The 18,834-nt window shown below is 36.0% G+C and overlaps 1 protein-coding gene across 2 annotated transcripts; it reads right to left on the bottom strand.

Moving 5' to 3' along the window:
* Window positions 1-6,348: 6,348 nt before the first annotated feature.
* LOC105988112 (olfactory receptor 6C6-like) lies at window positions 6,349-7,966 on the bottom strand. Of its 2 annotated transcripts, XM_013019632.1 has the most exons (2): window positions 7,064-7,966; window positions 6,349-6,360 (listed from the first exon to the last, which is right to left on the bottom strand). In XM_013019632.1, the coding sequence occupies exons 1-2, from the start codon at window positions 7,964-7,966 to the stop codon at window positions 6,349-6,351; spliced, it is 915 nt and encodes a 304-aa protein (XP_012875086.1). The 2 variants fall into 2 exon arrangements, with proteins under 2 accessions (XP_012875086.1, XP_012875076.1); XM_013019622.1 differs by lacking the exon at window positions 6,349-6,360 and having other exon boundaries at window positions 7,016-7,966.
* Between the last annotated feature and the right edge of the window lie 10,868 nt (window positions 7,967-18,834).

Raw genomic sequence — 18,834 nt, 5'->3', positions numbered from 1 at the left:
TTCTATTGATCTTGCAAGCTATGTCCTTTGCCATGCAGAAGCTCTGCAATTTCATGCAATCCCATTTGTCCAACCTTTCTTTGATTTGTTGTGTTTCTGGATCTCTATTAAGAAAATTTCTACCAGTGCCAAGGAGACCTAGATTTTCTCCTATTTGACTCCGAGGTCTTTCATCCATTTGGAGTTGATTCTGGTGCAGGGTGATATATAATGATCTAGATTTCGTTTTCTACAAGTGGTTAACCAATTTTGCCAGCACCATTTACTGAAGAGGCTGTCTTTCTTCCATTCCATTTTTTTAGCTCCCTTATCAATAATTAGGTGGGTATAGGTCTGTGGGTTCATTTCTGGGTTTTCAATTCTATTCTATTCAATTCTATTCTATGCTGAGGTCTGTTCTTGTGCCAGTACCAAGCTGTTTGATTACGATGGCTTTGTAGTGGAGTTTGAAATTTGGTATTGATATTCCTCCAGCACTGTTCTTTCTGTTAAGGATCATTTTTCCTATTCAGGGTCTTTTATTGTTCCATATGAATTTTTGGATTGTCTCTTCTATTTCCTTGAAGAAAGAGGTTGGAATATTGATAGGTATTGCATTGAATTTGTACATAGCCTTGGGAAGTATTGCCATTTTCACGATGTTGATCCTTCTAATCCAGGAGCATGGGAGGTTTTGCCACATTCTAAGTTCTCTTTTGATTTCCTTTTTCAAGTTTTTAAAGTTTTCATCATAGAGGTCCATCGCTTTTTTGGTTAAGTTAATTCCTAGGTATTTTATTTTTTGTGGGGCTATTATGAATGGAGTTTCTTTCCTGATTTCAGCCCTACTTTTCTCATTGTTGGCATACAGAAAAGCCATTGATTTTTGAGGGTTAATTTTATATCCTGATACTTTGCCAAAGTTTTGAATCAGCCTGAGTAATTTAGGAGTGGAGTCTGTGGGATTCTTTAAATACAAGATCATGCCATCTGCAGAGAGGGAGAGTTTTACTTCATCTTTCCTTATTTGGATCCCTTTTATGTTTGCATCTTGTCTTATTGCTGTAACTAGACATTCTAATACCAGATTGTGGAGAAGTGGAGAGTGGACATCCTTGTCTTGTTCCTGAGTTAAGAAGAAATAGCTTTAGTTTTTCACCATTAAGTATAAGGCTGGCTGTAGGTTTATCATAGAAAGCCTTTATTGCATTGAGGAATTGTTCCCTGGATTCCTAATTTTTCCAAAACCTTCTTCATAAAAGGGTGTTGGATCTTGTGAAATGCTTTTTCTGCATCTATTGAGATAACCATGTGGTTCTTATCCTTTCTCCTGTTGATGTGATGAATTATATTCATTGATTTGTGTATATTGAACCAGTTTTGAATCCCTGAAATGAATCCTGTTTGATCATGTTGTATGCTTTTTGGTTGAATTGTGAAGTTTTGCATCAATGTTCATCAAAGAAATGGGTCTATAGTTCTCTTTCTTTGATGAGTCCCTGCCTGGTTTTTGGTTAAGGGTTATGATGGCTTCATAGAATGAGTTTGGTAGTGAACTTTCTATTGCAATTTGATTGAAGAGTTGGAGTCGTGGTGTGAGCTCTGCTTTGAAGGACTTGTAGAATTCCACTGCAAATCCATCTGGTCCTGGGTTTTTCTTAGATGGGAGATCTCTTATTGTGGTTTCTATCAATGCTTGATATAGGCCTGTAAAGATGGTTTAACTCATCTTGGCTTAGTTTCCGCATGTCAATATTTGCTAAGAAAAGGTCCATTTCTGCCAAATTCTCAAACTTATCAGTATAAATGTTTGAGAAATATTCCTTTATAATGTTCTTAATCTTGATTGTTTCTGTGATGATGTTTCCATTCTCATCTCTGAGTTTATTTATTTAGGTATATTCTCTTCTTTTTCTGATACGATTTGCTAAGCATCTGTCAATTTTGTTAATTTTTTTGAAGAACCAACTCTGTGTTTTGTTGATTCGTTCAATGTTTTTTTTTGGATTCTAATTTGTTTAATTGTGATTTAATTTTAAATATTTCTTTCCATCTACTGGATTGGGGTTTATCTTGTTACTCTTTTTCAAGGAGGTTCAGATGTCTCATTAAATTGTTGCATTCAGATCTTTCTAATTTGTTGATGTAGGAACTCAGAGCTATAAACTTGCTTCTGAGTACTGCCTTTGCTATGTACCATAGGAGCTGGTAATATGTGTTTTCTTTTTTGTTGAATATCATGAACATTTGAATTTCCTTTCTAATCTCTTCCATGACTCAGTGGTGATTCAACAGTGTGTTGTTCAGCCTCCATGTGCTACAAAACTTTCTTTGGTGGCTTTTGGTGTTGAGTTCTAATTTTATTCCCTTGTGGTCAGAGAGAATACAAGGTATAACTTCAATGTTTCTGAATTTGGACAAGTTTGCTTTGTGACCTAAAATGTGGTCTATTTTGGAAAATGTTCCATGTGCTGCTGAGAAAAACGTGTATTCTGATGCTGCTGGGTGAAATGTTCGGTAGATGTCTGTTAAGTCTAGTTGATCTATGCAGCTGTTTAGATCTGCGGTATCTCTGTTGCGTTTTTGCCGAGTTGATCTATCTAGTGGGGAAAGTGGTGTGTTAACGTCCCCACCAATTAATGTCTTTGGATCTATGTGAGATTTGAGAGAAAGTAGTGTTTCTTGGATAAATTTGGGTGCTCTGTTGTTTGGCAAACAGATATTTAGAATTGTAATATCCTCCTGAAAGAGAGATCTCTTAATTAGTGTGTAGTGACCTTTTTTATTTCTTCTCACTAATTTTAATTTGAAGTTTATTTTAGCTGATGTTAGGATTGCAACTCCTGCCTGTTTGTGGTGGCTATTTGCTTGGTATATTGTATTCCAGTAGTTCTCTGTCTGTTCTCAGTCTGCTCAGGCAATTCCTGTGTTTTTCTTGGGCTGTTCTCAGCTTGCTCACACAATTCCTATCTTTCTCTTTGACTGTTCTCAACCTGTTCACGTAATTCCTGTATCAATCTTTGAGTAGCTTCCTCACACTCATGAGATTCCTGTATTAATCTTTGGTTTGCTCCTCTCTCTTCCAGTCATGCTCACACTGAGTCCTTTGCAGGTTTTCAATCTTTTCATTCACCATGTTTACCAGTAGTGTTTGTAGAGCTTTTTGGGAACTCTCCTCTGGATTATTCACTAACTATTCTGTCACCTGATTATCATGAGTGGGAGTTCAGATACCCGGACTTGCCATTTTTCTTGTGTTTTTCCAGCTTGTTCTGCCTATTTGGTATGAAAGTAACACCAATTTTATGCTATAACACCATTTTAGGGCAAGCCTCAGCCAAAGTCCTGTAGTTGCACAGTCAAAATTGCTGCAGATAGAATCTAGTTCAACAGATACACTCCGTTCAACATCAAACAACTATGGATTAATGGACTAAGAACAGCAAAGAAGAATTTGGCAAACCAGAAATTATTAGGTTTAGGGAGAAATGTGGGGAAAAATAGTTGTAGAGGGATATGGAGAGGTAAAAGGAGATTGAATTTAACTGAGTCCTAATCTCACAGAGGAAAATAGATTGGACAGAATGATAGGAGAGAGAATTAAAAAATAAGAAAAAATGGAAAAGCAAAAATTTAAATTTGAAAAGTGAAACACAAAATGTATGTTTTTTGAATGAAATAATATTGAGAGAAGAAAAGGATAGGATGAGAGGAGGGGAGGGATAGAAAGGAGACATGAAAAACTAAAAAATAAAAATTCTTAAAATTAGTTACTTGATAATTATATAAGTATAAAGAGATAATACTGCTATCAAAGAATTTAAGACTAAGAGGTTGTGAATTGAGTAATAAATTTGTGGATTAAGTGTGTACACAGTGGCAGATAAGGTGTAATAATTGAGGATAATTATGTATCTGGGGATGAGCAGAACAGCAATTAAGTCAGGCAAAAAAGAAAGAAACAGAAAAAAATGAAAAGAATTTTTAAGAAAAGGACCAGAAGGTCAGAAGAGATTTTAAAAGAGCACACACACCTGTGCACCTAGAAAAAATTGATAGGAAAAAAATTAATAGAAAACAATTTTTAAAAAATTAAAAATTAAAAAACGGTCCAAAAAAGAATTTTTGGATTTTTTTTTTGAGGGGGTAGAGGATGGGAAGATCCTGTATCTCCCCTGTGTCCACAAACAGTGTCTTGGTGGAGTCTCTCGTCTGCTTGTTGTGTTTGGTTTTCTGGTGGCTTGATTGGTTTCTTAAGTTAGCTTGTTTGAGCAGGAAGAAAAATGCTCTGCTTTACCCAGGATTTTGTGATCCTCCTCCCAGGCTAGTTCCACGTGAGGGAGATCTGCTTTGAGTATCACAAAAGAGGGAGATGGCTGTGTCCTCTAATTTGGAGATGATATGATAAGGCTAGGTTCTGGGTAGGGTTGAGGCCTTTCAGCAAACTGTAGCTTTTCCCTGAGGGACTAGCTCCTAAGACACTCACAGAGCCCAGCCTGGAGCAATTCTTAGAGTTAATGTTTACTGAATTTCAATTGATTGTCTAGGCTGCTGTAGGGAGGGGCAGCCTCTGGCTGTGTTTACCCAGTGAAGAAAAGCACTCCTCTGGGAGTGGAGTTGCCTGTGCCTTGGGGGGTGACTTTCCCCTGGGTGGGGCTGAACCTAGCAGGTGAGGTCAGGTCTGGTTCCTGTGACCTGATAAACGACTTTTTTTTTTTTAATTTCCAAGGCCTAAGTTGGAGCTAGCTGCTAGTGGGCCTTTGTCGGTATCAAAGATGGAGACCTCCAGTGGTGGGGAGGGGCGGCCTTCCCTCCTCTGCTTCCTGAGAAGTAGTGAGGTTGTCAGGGTTTTACTCATGCCAGAGTCTTGTCCCTGGGTTGTCTCTGGTCTGCAATCTGCAGGATGAAGATATCTGCTCCTTGTCCGTTCTTGCTGGTATTGAGTAGAATCCTCTTGCCCTCTGTGTCTGATGCCTTTGTCCAGGACTCCTGTTGAAGGTATGGTGGCTATGGCCGCCGAAGCCACCACAGCAGCAGCTACGGCAAGTGCGCAGATCTGTCTCCTTGCCTGGATTTTCCCTCTCTGGCCAAACTCTCTGTACTGTGATGGCACACTTGGGGTGATTCTCTAGCATAGGACTTTTCACTGGAGCACTAAAATTGCTTTCTATGCAAGAGATTTTTTTAGGCTCCAGCTTCTCCTCCGCCATCTTCCTACGAACTCCTAGATCATCGTTTTATAAAATCGTTTGAATATGTTCTTAAAAGTTGAACATATACATGTCAAATAATCATACCATCAAACTACTGAATCTTTAACCTACGAACATGAGAGCATATCACCACAAAAAATATTTGTTGTCAAACGTTCATAGCAGCTTTATGTATACTAAGCCAATCAGAAGATAAAAATTCATGTCTCCCAACAGGTAAATATTTGGATACAAGAATGAAATAGAATACTGGTAAGCAATAAGAGATAAACATTCGATACAGGCACTTCCAAGAATAAAGCTCTAAGAAGTAGCCTTCAGGAGGGAAACTAACTGAAAGAAAGACTGGACACTTGCATTCATATATGAGGTAAAAAAAATAGAGACAAAGAGTAAATATTTCATTACTGAGGGTGGTGAGAAATATAGGAAAGGCAGCAATTGTAGAGCTGCATTAGGAAGCTTATAGTAATAAGGGATAAAATGCTCATTACCTTGATACAGTGATAGTTGTACTTTACATAATTCTTAGAAAATATGAAATGTAAATTTTTATGTATATACAAGCTTATCACATTTTATACATAAATATAGCCTCTTTATGTCTAATACATATTAGTAAAACTTTCAAAATGTTCATTAACTTCAAATGAATCATCATTGTAGAGAAATATTTCATTTGTGTATGTTTTGGCTTTATATGATCCAAATGTCTTTTTAATTTTTGTGATTAATAAAAAGTTCAATATCCCATGTGAACATGATGCAAGTTAAAATCATTCGCTGGTATAATGTTTATTTTGCAGAAATAATTCAAGTTTAGTGAAATCTGTCTTAGAAAATCCTAATAGCCTCTGCTGTAGTAGGATTAATTAATTTGGGGTGGTCACACAATAATTCTGGCTGTTTCTAGGAAAGAAAGCTATTTTGTTGTACAGGTATTCTTTTCATTAACTTGACTCCAGGAAGATTGTAAATCAGGTCATTTATCCCTGTATAATATTTTAAACTTTCACAACAATTCACAGGAAGCTTACAATGCTCACTTAACTATTAGAATTCTTCCTAATTTTTATTTATTACTAAAAGTAGCATGACTATTACTGACATTGAATGATTCTAGGCATTGTGTCAGTGTGTTAAGGAGTTCCATTTTCTACTTCTGTAGCTCTTGTTATGTGTTTCATTCCCTTTTCACAAAGCAACAGAATTGTAAAGTTCATTAAAAGAATAACCTTTAGTTGGAAAATTTTATTCCTTTATCATGTAAAATACTAGATATTACATTAGTTTCACAGAATTTCTAGAAGAAAACTTGAAGTAGAGATCTTCTTCTCCCCAGGCTAAATAGAGATCATAAAATCCAGAAGTTCAAAAAAAAGATTATAAAACAATACATTATCTAATACTTGTTGTTTTTCCCTTTAATCTTTCTTTTATGGATTGTGCCTTCTACAATTATCCTTTACAACCAGAATCCCGATAACAAAAAGACAGAAATAACAGAGACATATTTTAGGTAAAAAAATCAGTGATTAGAAAAAAGTAATTTGCAAATTGGATTGAACATTTAGACATTTCTCAAACCCAAGTTAACAGTGAATGCAGAGTGGATTTTTTTTTTACAATTCATTGTCACCTCTAGGATTTAAGGAATGTTTTCTCTAGAGATTACTAAGATCTTCTTTCAAAGAAGAATAAATATAGAGCAGGTTCTTAAAGGCAATATGATATAAATATTCAAGGTAAAACTTGGGGCAGATCAGAAAAGTGCAATTTTGTGCTGCTTTATCATACATGTCTCAACAACATATTTAGTGTACCTAGATATTGCCTTTTGGTTTTGCAAAGAAAAAAATCCTTTGAAGCACATGTTTAAAAGCTCTCTTTACCTGCTTGTTTCTTAGAGTATAAATGAAAGGATTTAGTAAAGGGGCCACTGAGGTATTAAGCACAGCTACACCTTTATTGAAAGTCACTCTTTCTGTTGCAGAAGGCTTTATATACATGAAGATACAACTCCCATAAGTAATGGAGACAACAACCATATGTGAGGAACAGGTGGAAAACGCCTTTGTTCGTTGTTGGACAGAGGGGAATTTTAGAATGGTTTTGATGATGAATATGTAGGAGAGGACCACTAAGAACAATGTGAAGATAAGCGTCAACAAAGCTAAGATGAAAGCCATCATTTCTATGAAACTTGTGTCTGTGCAGGAGAGCTGCAGGACTGGGGAGGTGTCACATAGAAAATGGTCAATTGTTCTGGATGCACAGAAATCCAGCTGGAGTCCTAAGAGCAAAGGGGGAAAGATGGTTAAGAATCCAATCACCCAGGAGCTGAACACCAGCTGATGGCACACCTTGCTGTTCATGATGACTGGGTAATGCAGGGGTTTGCAGATGGCCACATAGCGGTCATAGGACATAGCGGCCAGGAGGTAAAACTCTGTAATTCCTAGTAGAAAGAAAAAGAATAGTTGAGTTGCACAACTGTTGTAGGAGATTGTTTTGTCTCCTGTGACAATGCTGTTCAAGAAGCGTGGAATGCAGACTGTGGTGAATGAAATTTCTAAGAAGGAGAAATTTCGAAGGAAGAAGTACATGGGGGTCTTGAGGTTGGAGTCCAGCAGCGTGAGCAGGATAACAATTAAGTTTCCCATTAGGCTCAGGATGTAGTTGAAAAAGAGAAACAGGAAAACCACTATTTGTAGCTGAGGGTCATCTGTCAGTCCCAGCAAGATGAACATGATCTCCTCCGATTTGTTCTTCATTTCTCTTTTGTGCTATCAAATCTACAGAAAATTAAAAAAAATTCTTACATGTAAGAAAAAAAAACATTTCTTCCTTTTCAGTTACACAAAATATCATATTCAGTAACCTATGAATACATTTGCACAAATCAGCTTGGAGTTTGTCACAATAAATTCCTCCAGAATTGCACAGTGCTAAAGTGACTATCCACTAGAGTCCATGTTGAGATGGAATGACTAATTTGATATTTAGAAAACTTTTTTATTAATAAGTTTTTTATTGTGAAAATACCATATAGAAGGGTTAAAATTACTTGAGTAAGTTAATGAATACATTTCTTATCAAGCATTTTTGCCTCCTCCTTTGTTTCCCCTTACCATCCCTGCCCTCCCATCTCCACTCCCCCTGCCCCAAAGTTGTAAAGCTCATTTTTCCAAATAAGGTCTTGTGCATCTCATTGTTGCAACGGGTCCACCTGTATTCCTATTTAAACCATTAGTTTTCCCCCTTCACCTCCACAAATTATACCAGCATCAAATATAGTGAAAATAGGAGTAATACCATGGGGGAGGGACATACAAAGCAACAAAGAAATCATCTTATAAATATGTTAGAAACAATCGCAAGAGAGAAAAACAACTTGAGTCCTTATTTTGGGGTTCATTTTGCCTAACATCAGCTTGCCTGACCTTTTCTGCTTGTCTCAGACATATACTACTTATTGCAAATAAAGGAAATCATGGGACCTATGTTTCTTTGGGCCTGGCTTACTTCACTTAATATAATTTTTTCCAAGCCTTTGCATTTCCTAACAAATGGGGCAATGTCATTCTTTTGATGGAGGTATGGAATTCCATTGTGTATATATACCACATTGTCTTGATCCATTCATCTACTGACGGGCATCTGGGTTGGTTCCATATCTTAGCTATGGTAAATAATACTGCAATCAACATGGTTGTGCTGGTAGCTTTAGTATGGTCTTGTTTGTGATCATTTGGGTAAATGCCCAAAAGTGGGATTGCTGGGTCATAGGGGAGCTCTATTTGGAGTGTTTTGAGGAACCTCCATACTGCTTTCCAAAGTGGTTGAACAAGTTTATACTACCAGCTACAATGCAGTAGGGTTTCCTTCTGTCTACATCCCCTCCAGCATCTGTTGTTATTAGAGTTCTTGATTATAGCCATTCTATCTGGGTGGAGGTGGTATCTGTGTTGTTTTGATTTGCATTTATTTTATGGCTAGGGAGGTTGAGCATTTCTTCCTGTGTTTATTGATAAACAGGAAGATAACAGACATTTCAAAGTGCTAATAAAACTATCTACTAGTCACAACTGTGATGGTCAACACTTTCACTGTTGTTTGGTTTCCCTTTAAGATCCACTGTGTCTTATGGGTACTGAATCGGGAAAAAGTCATCTATATAGAAAAGCAATACATATCTAGTGCTTAAGCCACAGTTGTAACAGTAATGTTTCTGATAAAAGCAAAAATAATTCCTTTCTTGCAGATGCTATACTTCCACAAAAAATGACTTGTACTTCTCAATAATCCAAGTTTTATTTTAAATCATCATTGCAAGATTGTTTGCATATGTTGTAGCATTTTTATTCTTTTATGTGAAAACTTATGAAATGCTCTTTTTCTTGCACAAGGTCCAAGTGTCAAGTAGTATATCATTTCTCATTCATGTTAGATGTTCTAAAGCAGAACAATACACATTACTTACAATCTACAGTTAGTCTTTTTAAACATATGCCTCCATATACTCAAACCTTTACCCTATTGTTTACCAGAATTCATTCATTTATGTTATTATATTTACTGTATCATAGATCAATATGTATAATAGTTGAGTAGATGGATTTTGTTTTTGGATTGCTAAGAAACAAACCTATAGCCTTGAATATCCTAGGCAAATACTCTACCCATTAAGTTCCATCCAGAGCCCATTAAAAAAATGACTGATGTAATCATTTCCTCAGGTTTTTCCATGTAATACCTGGGAACAGTTCTATTTTGTTGGCTATTCAGGATTTTCCACCCTCTCATCACTTAGGATGTTTAGCCTAGTCACTACTTCCTTTGCATGATGAATTTTTTGATGGTATAAATAACAAATATTTCATCTCATAGTTGTGGTTAGAAAACAAAATGTGAAGTGAAATGTTAGTGGTGATAAACAGTTGGAGAAGAGAAATAAAAAAAAAATGTGTTGAGGATATGTAATGAAAATGGAAAAGTAAGTAAAGAGAAAGAAAATCTTATGGTGGCCCAACTGTAAGTGATATATTTTTCTAAATCAGAGGACTAAATAAAAGGAAAAATTAAACTGCAAAAGAACATATTTTAATTCATTAAAACAATGATTTTATAATGTATGATTAAATATAACAAATAAATTGTAACTTATGAAGCCATACTTTTCTTTCAAAGATAAAAAGTAAAGAAAGCAGAATTACAGTGAAATTGTTTAAATCAGAATTTTCCTCTGCTACTGATAGACACCTCTTAGTTCATTTACATTAAGCACATACTAAGAGCACTAGTGTATTGTAAGTCAGTATTATCTGGGAAGAAAGAGATAGAGTATATGACATATTTCAATCTCAAAGTAGGTTTTGGAAATACAATTAGCAAAATTTGAGTTGTGTAGATATCAACATCAAAATAAACATGTTAAATTACCAGGCAAATTAACAAACAAATAACAATTTTTGGATATGTTGGTACCTATATGTGTAATAATCACCATTCTTGAAGGCTTGAATATATTATGTCAGAAATAAAATTAAACAATATAGAATAAAGTTGTAGTCAGGCTTGAACCTGGAGTACCAGATAAAATTAAGAGAGGCTACATTCAAAAGTCATGGCTCTAAAATCAGTTTTAGAAAAGTTAATCCAGACATTTTATTTCTTTTAAGCTGTTACTAGGAGCTAAGTTATAGGCCATTTATTTAAAAAAGAATTAATGATACTCTAAAGAAAAAAACATTCTCAGTATTTTTTTTTATTATCACAATAAAAGAAACTCATTTCAAATGAATACTCTATAGTATCATACCTTCTGTGTGGAAGATATACACAGATTTCCAAATTTTAAAACACAAATTATTCTTTAGAATGCATGGATAGGGTGAACTAATGCAGCAGTAATATTCACAAGACACTATGTTGAAAATGAACTATGCAATTTGTCAGGAAGGGGGTGGGGGAAGGGAAAAACTGGGAGAAATGAGGAAAGAGGTTACGTTGTTCAAAAACAAATGTATTTTTATCTGACTTATATAACTGTTACCCCTGTGTACATCACCTTTACAATAAAAAATATATCTTAACTGAAGCCAAGTGAACACCAAAAAGTGAAAGAAAGCAAATATAAAGAGCCAAAACCTAACTGAAAATGATATGTTCCCAGTGTAGTCTACAGGGATTTACAGAGGGACCTATCTGGGTATCTGGATTTTAGGCTCCTAAAAAGAGAGGAAGAAATGAGGCATTATTGTAGGCAGGTGAAACAACTTAAGCTTGTGATGACTCAGTCATGATTTTTTATGAGAAAAGTAATTATAATTCATGCTTATTCATCTCTGAATAAGCCATAAATGATGGAGAAAAACAGTGGCCACTTCTTCAACAGCCCAGAGTTCCTCAATTATTAGCACATTCAGTTTTCATGAAACAGTGCATTATAAAATGTTCTCATCCTTCAAGTATCTGTGACAGCTTGATAAGCATATGTAATCAGAATCTTATCAAATAAAATGTTATCAAGACTGTTATCAAGTCAAACCATTTGTCCTGCTTCGACAATGTTGTACACTCTAGATTCCTACTGCGAGTACTGAAAACAAAAGCATGAGGAAACAGGTCAATACCAATAATTGCATGCAGTTTTTTTTTCTTCGCAAGATCTTTTTTGTAAATTTATTTTTAGTGTGAAATTTTATTTATTATTTTACTGTAAAGGTAATGTATAGAGAAGTTACAGTTACACGAGTCAGGTATTGAGTACATTTCTTTTTGAACAGTGTCACCGCTTCCTTTGTTTTCTCCCAGTTTTTCCCTCCCAGCCCCCCTCTCCCACAAGTTGTATAGTTCATTTTCAGCACAGTGTTTAGTGTGTGTCAGTATGCATTCAGTTTTGTTAGATGCTGACATTAAAATTTAAGAGATATTTCATTGTTTAAATAATTGTTGGTTTTTACTTTGAAGCTTTTGTCTTTACCTATAAGTCAACCTGGATAAAATATTATTAAACAGTTTAACTTTTTGGTAAATAACCTGTACACAACTTTGGGCAAAAATTACATACTTTCATCACTTAACTCACCTTGGTGAACAGACAGTAAAGACAATCCATTTTTTCATCTACATACTGTTTTCTATCCTGAAGGATATCATTGGTTTAAATGTAGTATCAGAGATATTATCTGACTAATTTATTAAATATTGTTAGAAAAGTTATCCTCTATCAAAGTAACCTTTTTCTATAGCTTCCTTTAGAATTGAAGTATTGTTAGTTTTGCTAAATGTGGTATAATATAAGGTATAGTAAGAACATTAATCATCTTATAACATCATGGAGTATTTATGCCTTTTTGCATTATAGAAGTTCATCTAACGAGAAGAAAGAATTCTCAGGGTAACTAAGATCCAATAACATCTTTTCCTAAGAGATTACCAAATTGTAGTGCACAGAGTGTTTTCAATACACACGCACGCACGTACACACACACACACACACACACACACACTCATTCATTTTGACTATGTTCCTAGGGAATTCATTAGATATTGCTGTAAAATTTGACTACCTATCAAATGGCTCTTTTTGAAATCACAGTTACATAGCTCAGAGATAAAACAGAGACAATGAAGAATATTTTAAATGGATATTGAAAGTGAGAGCATCAGACCCTCCTTTTCCAATTTTATATTTTCAATTTTAACATCCATTAATTTATATTCTCACTTTTAAATACATTTTTTCTTTTTAAAATTTTATTTCATTGTAAAGATGCTGTACAGAGGGGTTATATTTACATGAGTAAGGTACATTCCTCATTGAATATTGTTACCCATTCCATTGTTCTCTCACTATCCCTTCCTTCCCCACAATGCTCCCTGCCCAACAAAGTTGTAAAGTTCATTTCCTGTATCATTTTTGCAATGGGTCATCCTTTGTACTTATTTCAGCAGTTTGTTATTTCCCTTCCCTTCCCCCAATCAACTAAATGTGTATAAAGATGGAGAACACCAGAATCAAAGACAAAGATTGCCAGGGATAAACAAATACAAAAAGAAATATGAAATAAAATAAGAAGAAAGAACTAGATACAGTACATTGATGACATCAAGGTTGACAACTAAAAAAAGAAGACCAGTGTTTCCATGTCTTGGAGTTCATTTCAATTAACATCATTTTGTATGGTCATATGTTCATAGCTCTTGAGCTATTGTGATTCCCTGACAGGACTAACTTTAGCTCATACTAATTATTACAAATGAGGTAAACCATACAGCCTATGTTTCTTTGGGTCTGGCTTACTTCACTTAATATGATTATTTTTAAATTTTATTTTATTGTAAAGATGTTGTACAGAGGGGTGACAGACAGTTACATGAGTAAGGCAATGAGTATATTACCTGTCAATCATTTTTACCCTTTCCCTCCTGTTGTCCCACTATCCCTTCCCTCCCCCACCTTCCACACTCCTCTCCACCCCCAACCCACCCCCTCAGCAAAGTTGTAAAGTTCATTTCCAATATACTGTCCTGTGGGTATCATTGATGCAATGGATCATCCTGTGTCCTTGTTCCAGTGCTTTGTTATTCTGATTCCCCTCCTCAGATTAGACAAATGTATATACAAGATGCAGGATATCAAAATCAAGTACAGTGACAACTGGGGATATACCATAAGGGGAAGAGCATACAAAGGAAACAAAAAATTATTAAAAATATAAAAAATTATAAAAAATATAGTACATTTAAAACAGTAACAATGAAGACATACCTCTTCTGTCCATATCTTGGGATTCATTTCACTTAGCTTCATTTTATATGGACATATGTAATAGCTTTTGACTTTTTCAGCTCATCTGATAAGATTATCTGATATGTATACTGATTATTGCAAACAAGGGAAACCATAGGACCTAAATTTCTTTGGGACTGGCTTACTTTACTTAATATGATTTTTTCCAAGTCTTTCTATTTCCTAACAGATGGGGCATGTTGTTCTTTCTGCTGGAAACATAGAATTCCATTGTATATATGTACCATATTCTCTTGATCCACTCATCTACTGAGGGGCATCTGGGTTGGTTACATATCTTAGCTATAGTGAATTATGCTGTGATGAACATAGTTGAGCTGGTAGCTTTCATATGGCCTTGTTTATTTTCATTTGGGTAACTGCCCCAAAGTGGGATTTCTGGGTCATAGGGGAGCTCTACATGTAGTCTTTTGAGGAACCTCCATACTGATTTCCAGAGTGGTTGAAAAAGTTTACACTTCCACCAACAGTGCAGTAGCATTCCATTTTGGCCATATCCCCTCCAACATCAGTTGTTATTAGATTTCTTGATTACAGATATTCTAACTGGGGTGAGGTGTTATCTCAATGTTGTTTTGATTTGCATTTCTTTTATGGCCAGAGAAGTAGAGCATTTCTTCATGTGTCTATTGACCATTCTTATTTCCTCTTCAGGGAGGTCTCTCTTTAAGTCTTTAGCCTGTCTGTTGATGGGATGGTTGTTTCTTTGAGGATTTGTTTTTGGAGGATTTAATTTTTTGAGTTCTAAGTATATTTTGGATATTAAGCCCTTGTCTGTTGTATAGCTAGTGGAGATTTTCTCCTAGTCTGTGGGCTTTCTATGTTCTTACTAGCTATGTCCTTTGACAAGCAGCAGTTCTGCAGTTTCATGCAATCCCATTGGGCTGGGAAGTTGGTTCAGTGGTAGAGTGCTTGCCTCTCATGCATGAAGTCCTGGGTTCAATTCTTCAGCACCACATAAGCAAAAACAAAAACAAAATAAAAAAAATCATGCAACCCCATTTGTCCAACCTTTTTTGATTTGTTGTGTTTTTGAGTCTTTATTAAGAAAATTTCTGCCTGTGCCAAGGAGCCCGAGAGCTTCTCCTATTCCTTCCTGTAATGTTTTCAGGGTGTCTGCTTTGACTCCGAGGTATTTGACCCATTTGGAGTTGATTCTGGTGCAGGGTGATATATAAGGATCTAGCTTTAGTTTTCTACAGGTGTTTAACCAATTTTGCCAGTACCATTTACTGAAGAAGCTTCTTTCTTTCATTCTATTTTTCTGGCTCCCTTATCAGAGATTAAGTGGCTATAGGTCAGTGGGTTCATTTCTGGGTCTTCGGTTCTATTCCATTGGTATTCAGGTCTGTTCTTGTTCCAGGACCAAGCTGTTTTGAATTCTATAGCCTTGTAGCAGAGTTTGAAGTTTGGTATTGATATTCCTCTAGCACTGTCTTTCTGCTAAGGATTGTTTTTGCTATTCGGGGTCTTTTCTTGTTCCATATGAATTTTTGGATTGCTTCTTCTATTTCACTAAAGAATGAGGTTGGGATATTGATGGGCATTGCATTGAATTTGTAGATAGCCTTTGCCAGTATTGCCATTTTCATGATGTTAATCTTCCCAATCTTGGATCATGAGTGGTTCTTAGCTCTGCTTTAATTTCCTTTTTCAGGTTTTTAAAGTTTTCATCATAGAAGCCCTTCACTTCTTTAGTTAAGTTAGTTCCTAGGTGTTTTATTTTTTGTGGGGCTATTGTAAACAGAGTTACTTTCCTGATTTTTGCCTCACTCTTCTCGTTATTGGCATTCAGAAAAGCCATTGATTTTTGAGGGTTAATTTTATACACTGCTACTTTTCGAAAGTTGTGAATCAGGTTGAGTAACTTGGGAGTGGAGTCCATGGGGTGCTTTAAATTCAAGATCATGTACTCTGAAAAGAGAGAGCTGGAAGCACCATTTTGATATCATTTTTCCAAGTCTTTCCTTTACCTTATGAAAGGGGCGATGTCATTCTTTCTGATAGAAGCATAAAATTCCCTTGTGTATATATACCGCATTTTCTTGATCCATTCATCTATTGAAGGACATCTGGGTTGGTTCTATATCTTACCTATGGTAAATAATGCTGCATTGAACATAGTTGTACTGGTAGCTTTCGTATGCTCTATTTTGAGATCATCTGGATAAATACCCAGGAGTGGGATTGCTGGATCACAGGGTAGTTCTATGTTTAGTCTATTGAGAAACCTCCATACTGCCTTCCAGAATGATTGAACCAGCTTACATTGCCACCAACAGTTTAGTAGTGTTCCCTTTGGCCACATCTTCTCCAACATTTGTTATTATTTGTTTTCTAAATAATGGCCATTCTAACTGGGGTGAGGTGGAATCTCAATGTGGTTTTGATTTGCATTGCTTTTATGGCTAGAGACCCTGAGAATTTCTTCTTGTGTTTAAATCCATTTTTAGATGTACATTATTTTTGTGGTTCAAAAATGTGTGTTATAGGCTGGGAGGTAGCTCCGTGGCAAAGCATGTGGCTAGGAAGTTCAATGTCCTGCATTCAATCCCCAGGGCCAAAAAAAAAAAAAAGACCAAAGAAATACAGTTAAAAAAAACCCAAACAAACAAAACAAAAAAAATGTGCTTCTACTTGGTTCATTTACTAATATACCACATCAATTCATGGAGCTATTTCAAGTTTTGTTACAGTTCCATATTCCTTTTAATGAAGATGTTCCATTATTTAAGCCCTATCTTATATTGTACTATAAACTGTTCCCAATTTTGGTAAGTAGAAAAAGTATAGCAATAAATACAATTGTACATGTATATTTTTTATGTGACATAATTAAAAATGATAAATAGTACATGTTATATTTAAGGCTTAATTTCCTGAATGGAAATTACTGAACCAAAGCAATTCACTTTATGTTTTCATTATCTTAATTTGCTAATACTTTCTCTAGATGTGTACAATCATTAAGATGAACCCTTCATCCAACCTAAAACAAGCCCTATTGATAACCAAAACTATAACTGTAACCCTCACCCTAACACCCTAACCAAATACAAAACCAAAATTAACTCTAACACTAAAGTTAACACTAAGCCTACACTAACCCTCCCTGAGAAGGAGTGAGGATGGCAGGCTTCTACTCATGCCAGAGTCTTGGTTCCTGGGCCGTCTCTGGTCTGCGAACTGCAGGATGAAGATATCTGCTCCTTGTCAGTTCTTGCTGGTGTTGAGTGGAATCCAATCGCCCGCTGCATCTGGTGCCTTTGTCCTGGACTCTGTGTTGTAGGTATTGTGGCTACAGCCGCCGCTGCTGCCGCTGCAGCCCCAGTTACCATCAAGTGCTCAGATCTGTCTCCTTGTCTGGATTTTCCCTCTCTGGCCAAACTCTCTGTACTGTGATGGCACACTTGGGGTGATTCTCTAGGCTAGGACTGTTCACTGGAACACTAAAACTGCTTTCTATGTGAGAGTTTGTTTAGCCTCCAGCTTATCCTCCGCCATGTTCCTCCCTCTCTACCTACACTAACCCTAATAACCCTAACTGTAATCCTAATTAGGCATAATGCCAACCCTAACCCTAACTGTAACTCTGAACCTAACATTTAACTCTAAACTTGATCCTAATATCTACCAATTCAATTCTTAAAACAATATGGAACTCAAAACTAAACTTAAAGCCTAACAGTAAAACTAAACACTGATCTACCAGAATTCTATCTCAAACTCTAAACTTCATACTAACCATAACCATTGATCAGTAATAAGCTTACAATGAATTCTAATCTTAAAACTAACTATAAATGTAAAAATAACCCTATCCTAGCACTGAAATATACTCCTTTAAAAACTCCCCAAGCCTAAACTTAACACAACTACTAAACCTAACCCTAATAATTCCAGCACAAATGAAACCCTAAATTTCACCCTAACCTACACCCTAGTTCTAACACCAACTCAAATGCCTAAGTCTAACTCTAACCCTTGAACAAAGCTAACCCTATCTATAACCTTAACCCTAATCTTTACCTTAACTTTAACATCTAACCCTAACCACTAGTCCACCTTGTAAATCTGAAACCATAACTTTAGATTGATAAATACTACATGTTATAACCCCTAAACATCTCCAACTCAAACCTGTTATGGCCCTCAACCCTAAACCTAAAACTATTATCAAACCCTAAGGTTAACCAAAACCTTCACCAATGTCCAGCCCTAACTGTATTTCTAATTCTAACACTATCTCTAATTCTAATGACTGGTTAGTCCTAAATCTAATACATCCTAATTTTATACTTAACCTTAACTCTAATCTTAGCCTAAGCTGAAACTGAACTCACATCCTAAACCTAATAGGAACACATGCCCTAAACCTAACGACAAACTTAGCCTAAACTTAACCCACAATTTAACCCCAACCCTAGCTCTAATCCTGACACTCGAACTAGCCCCAGCTCTAATTCTAACATTAATGTAACTCTAACTCAAACTCTAGCCCTAACCCTAGCCCTAATGTAAACACTAACCCTAACCCCAGCAAAAACTCTAAAACTAACCCTTACACATATAGTAAACCTCTCAGTAAGTAAATAAAAAATAAAGAGGTGAAACATCTATGATTAAAAACTTCAGGGGGCTAGGAAGGTTGCTCAGTGGTAGAGCGCTTGCCTTGCATGCATAAGGCCCTGGGTTGGATTCCTCAGCACCACATAGCAAAAAGAAAAAAAGCTGGAAGTGGCGCTGTGGCTCAAGTGGTAGAGCACTAGCCTTGAGCTGAAGAGCTGAGGGACAGCGCCCAGGCCCAGAGTTCAGGCCCCACTA

The sequence above is a fragment of the Dipodomys ordii genome, unplaced genomic scaffold (genome assembly GCF_000151885.1).
Source record: "Dipodomys ordii isolate 6190 unplaced genomic scaffold, Dord_2.0 Scaffold3, whole genome shotgun sequence".
Lineage (NCBI taxonomy): Eukaryota > Metazoa > Chordata > Mammalia > Rodentia > Heteromyidae > Dipodomys > Dipodomys ordii.
This window is presented reverse-complemented; position numbering and strand designations above follow the sequence as displayed.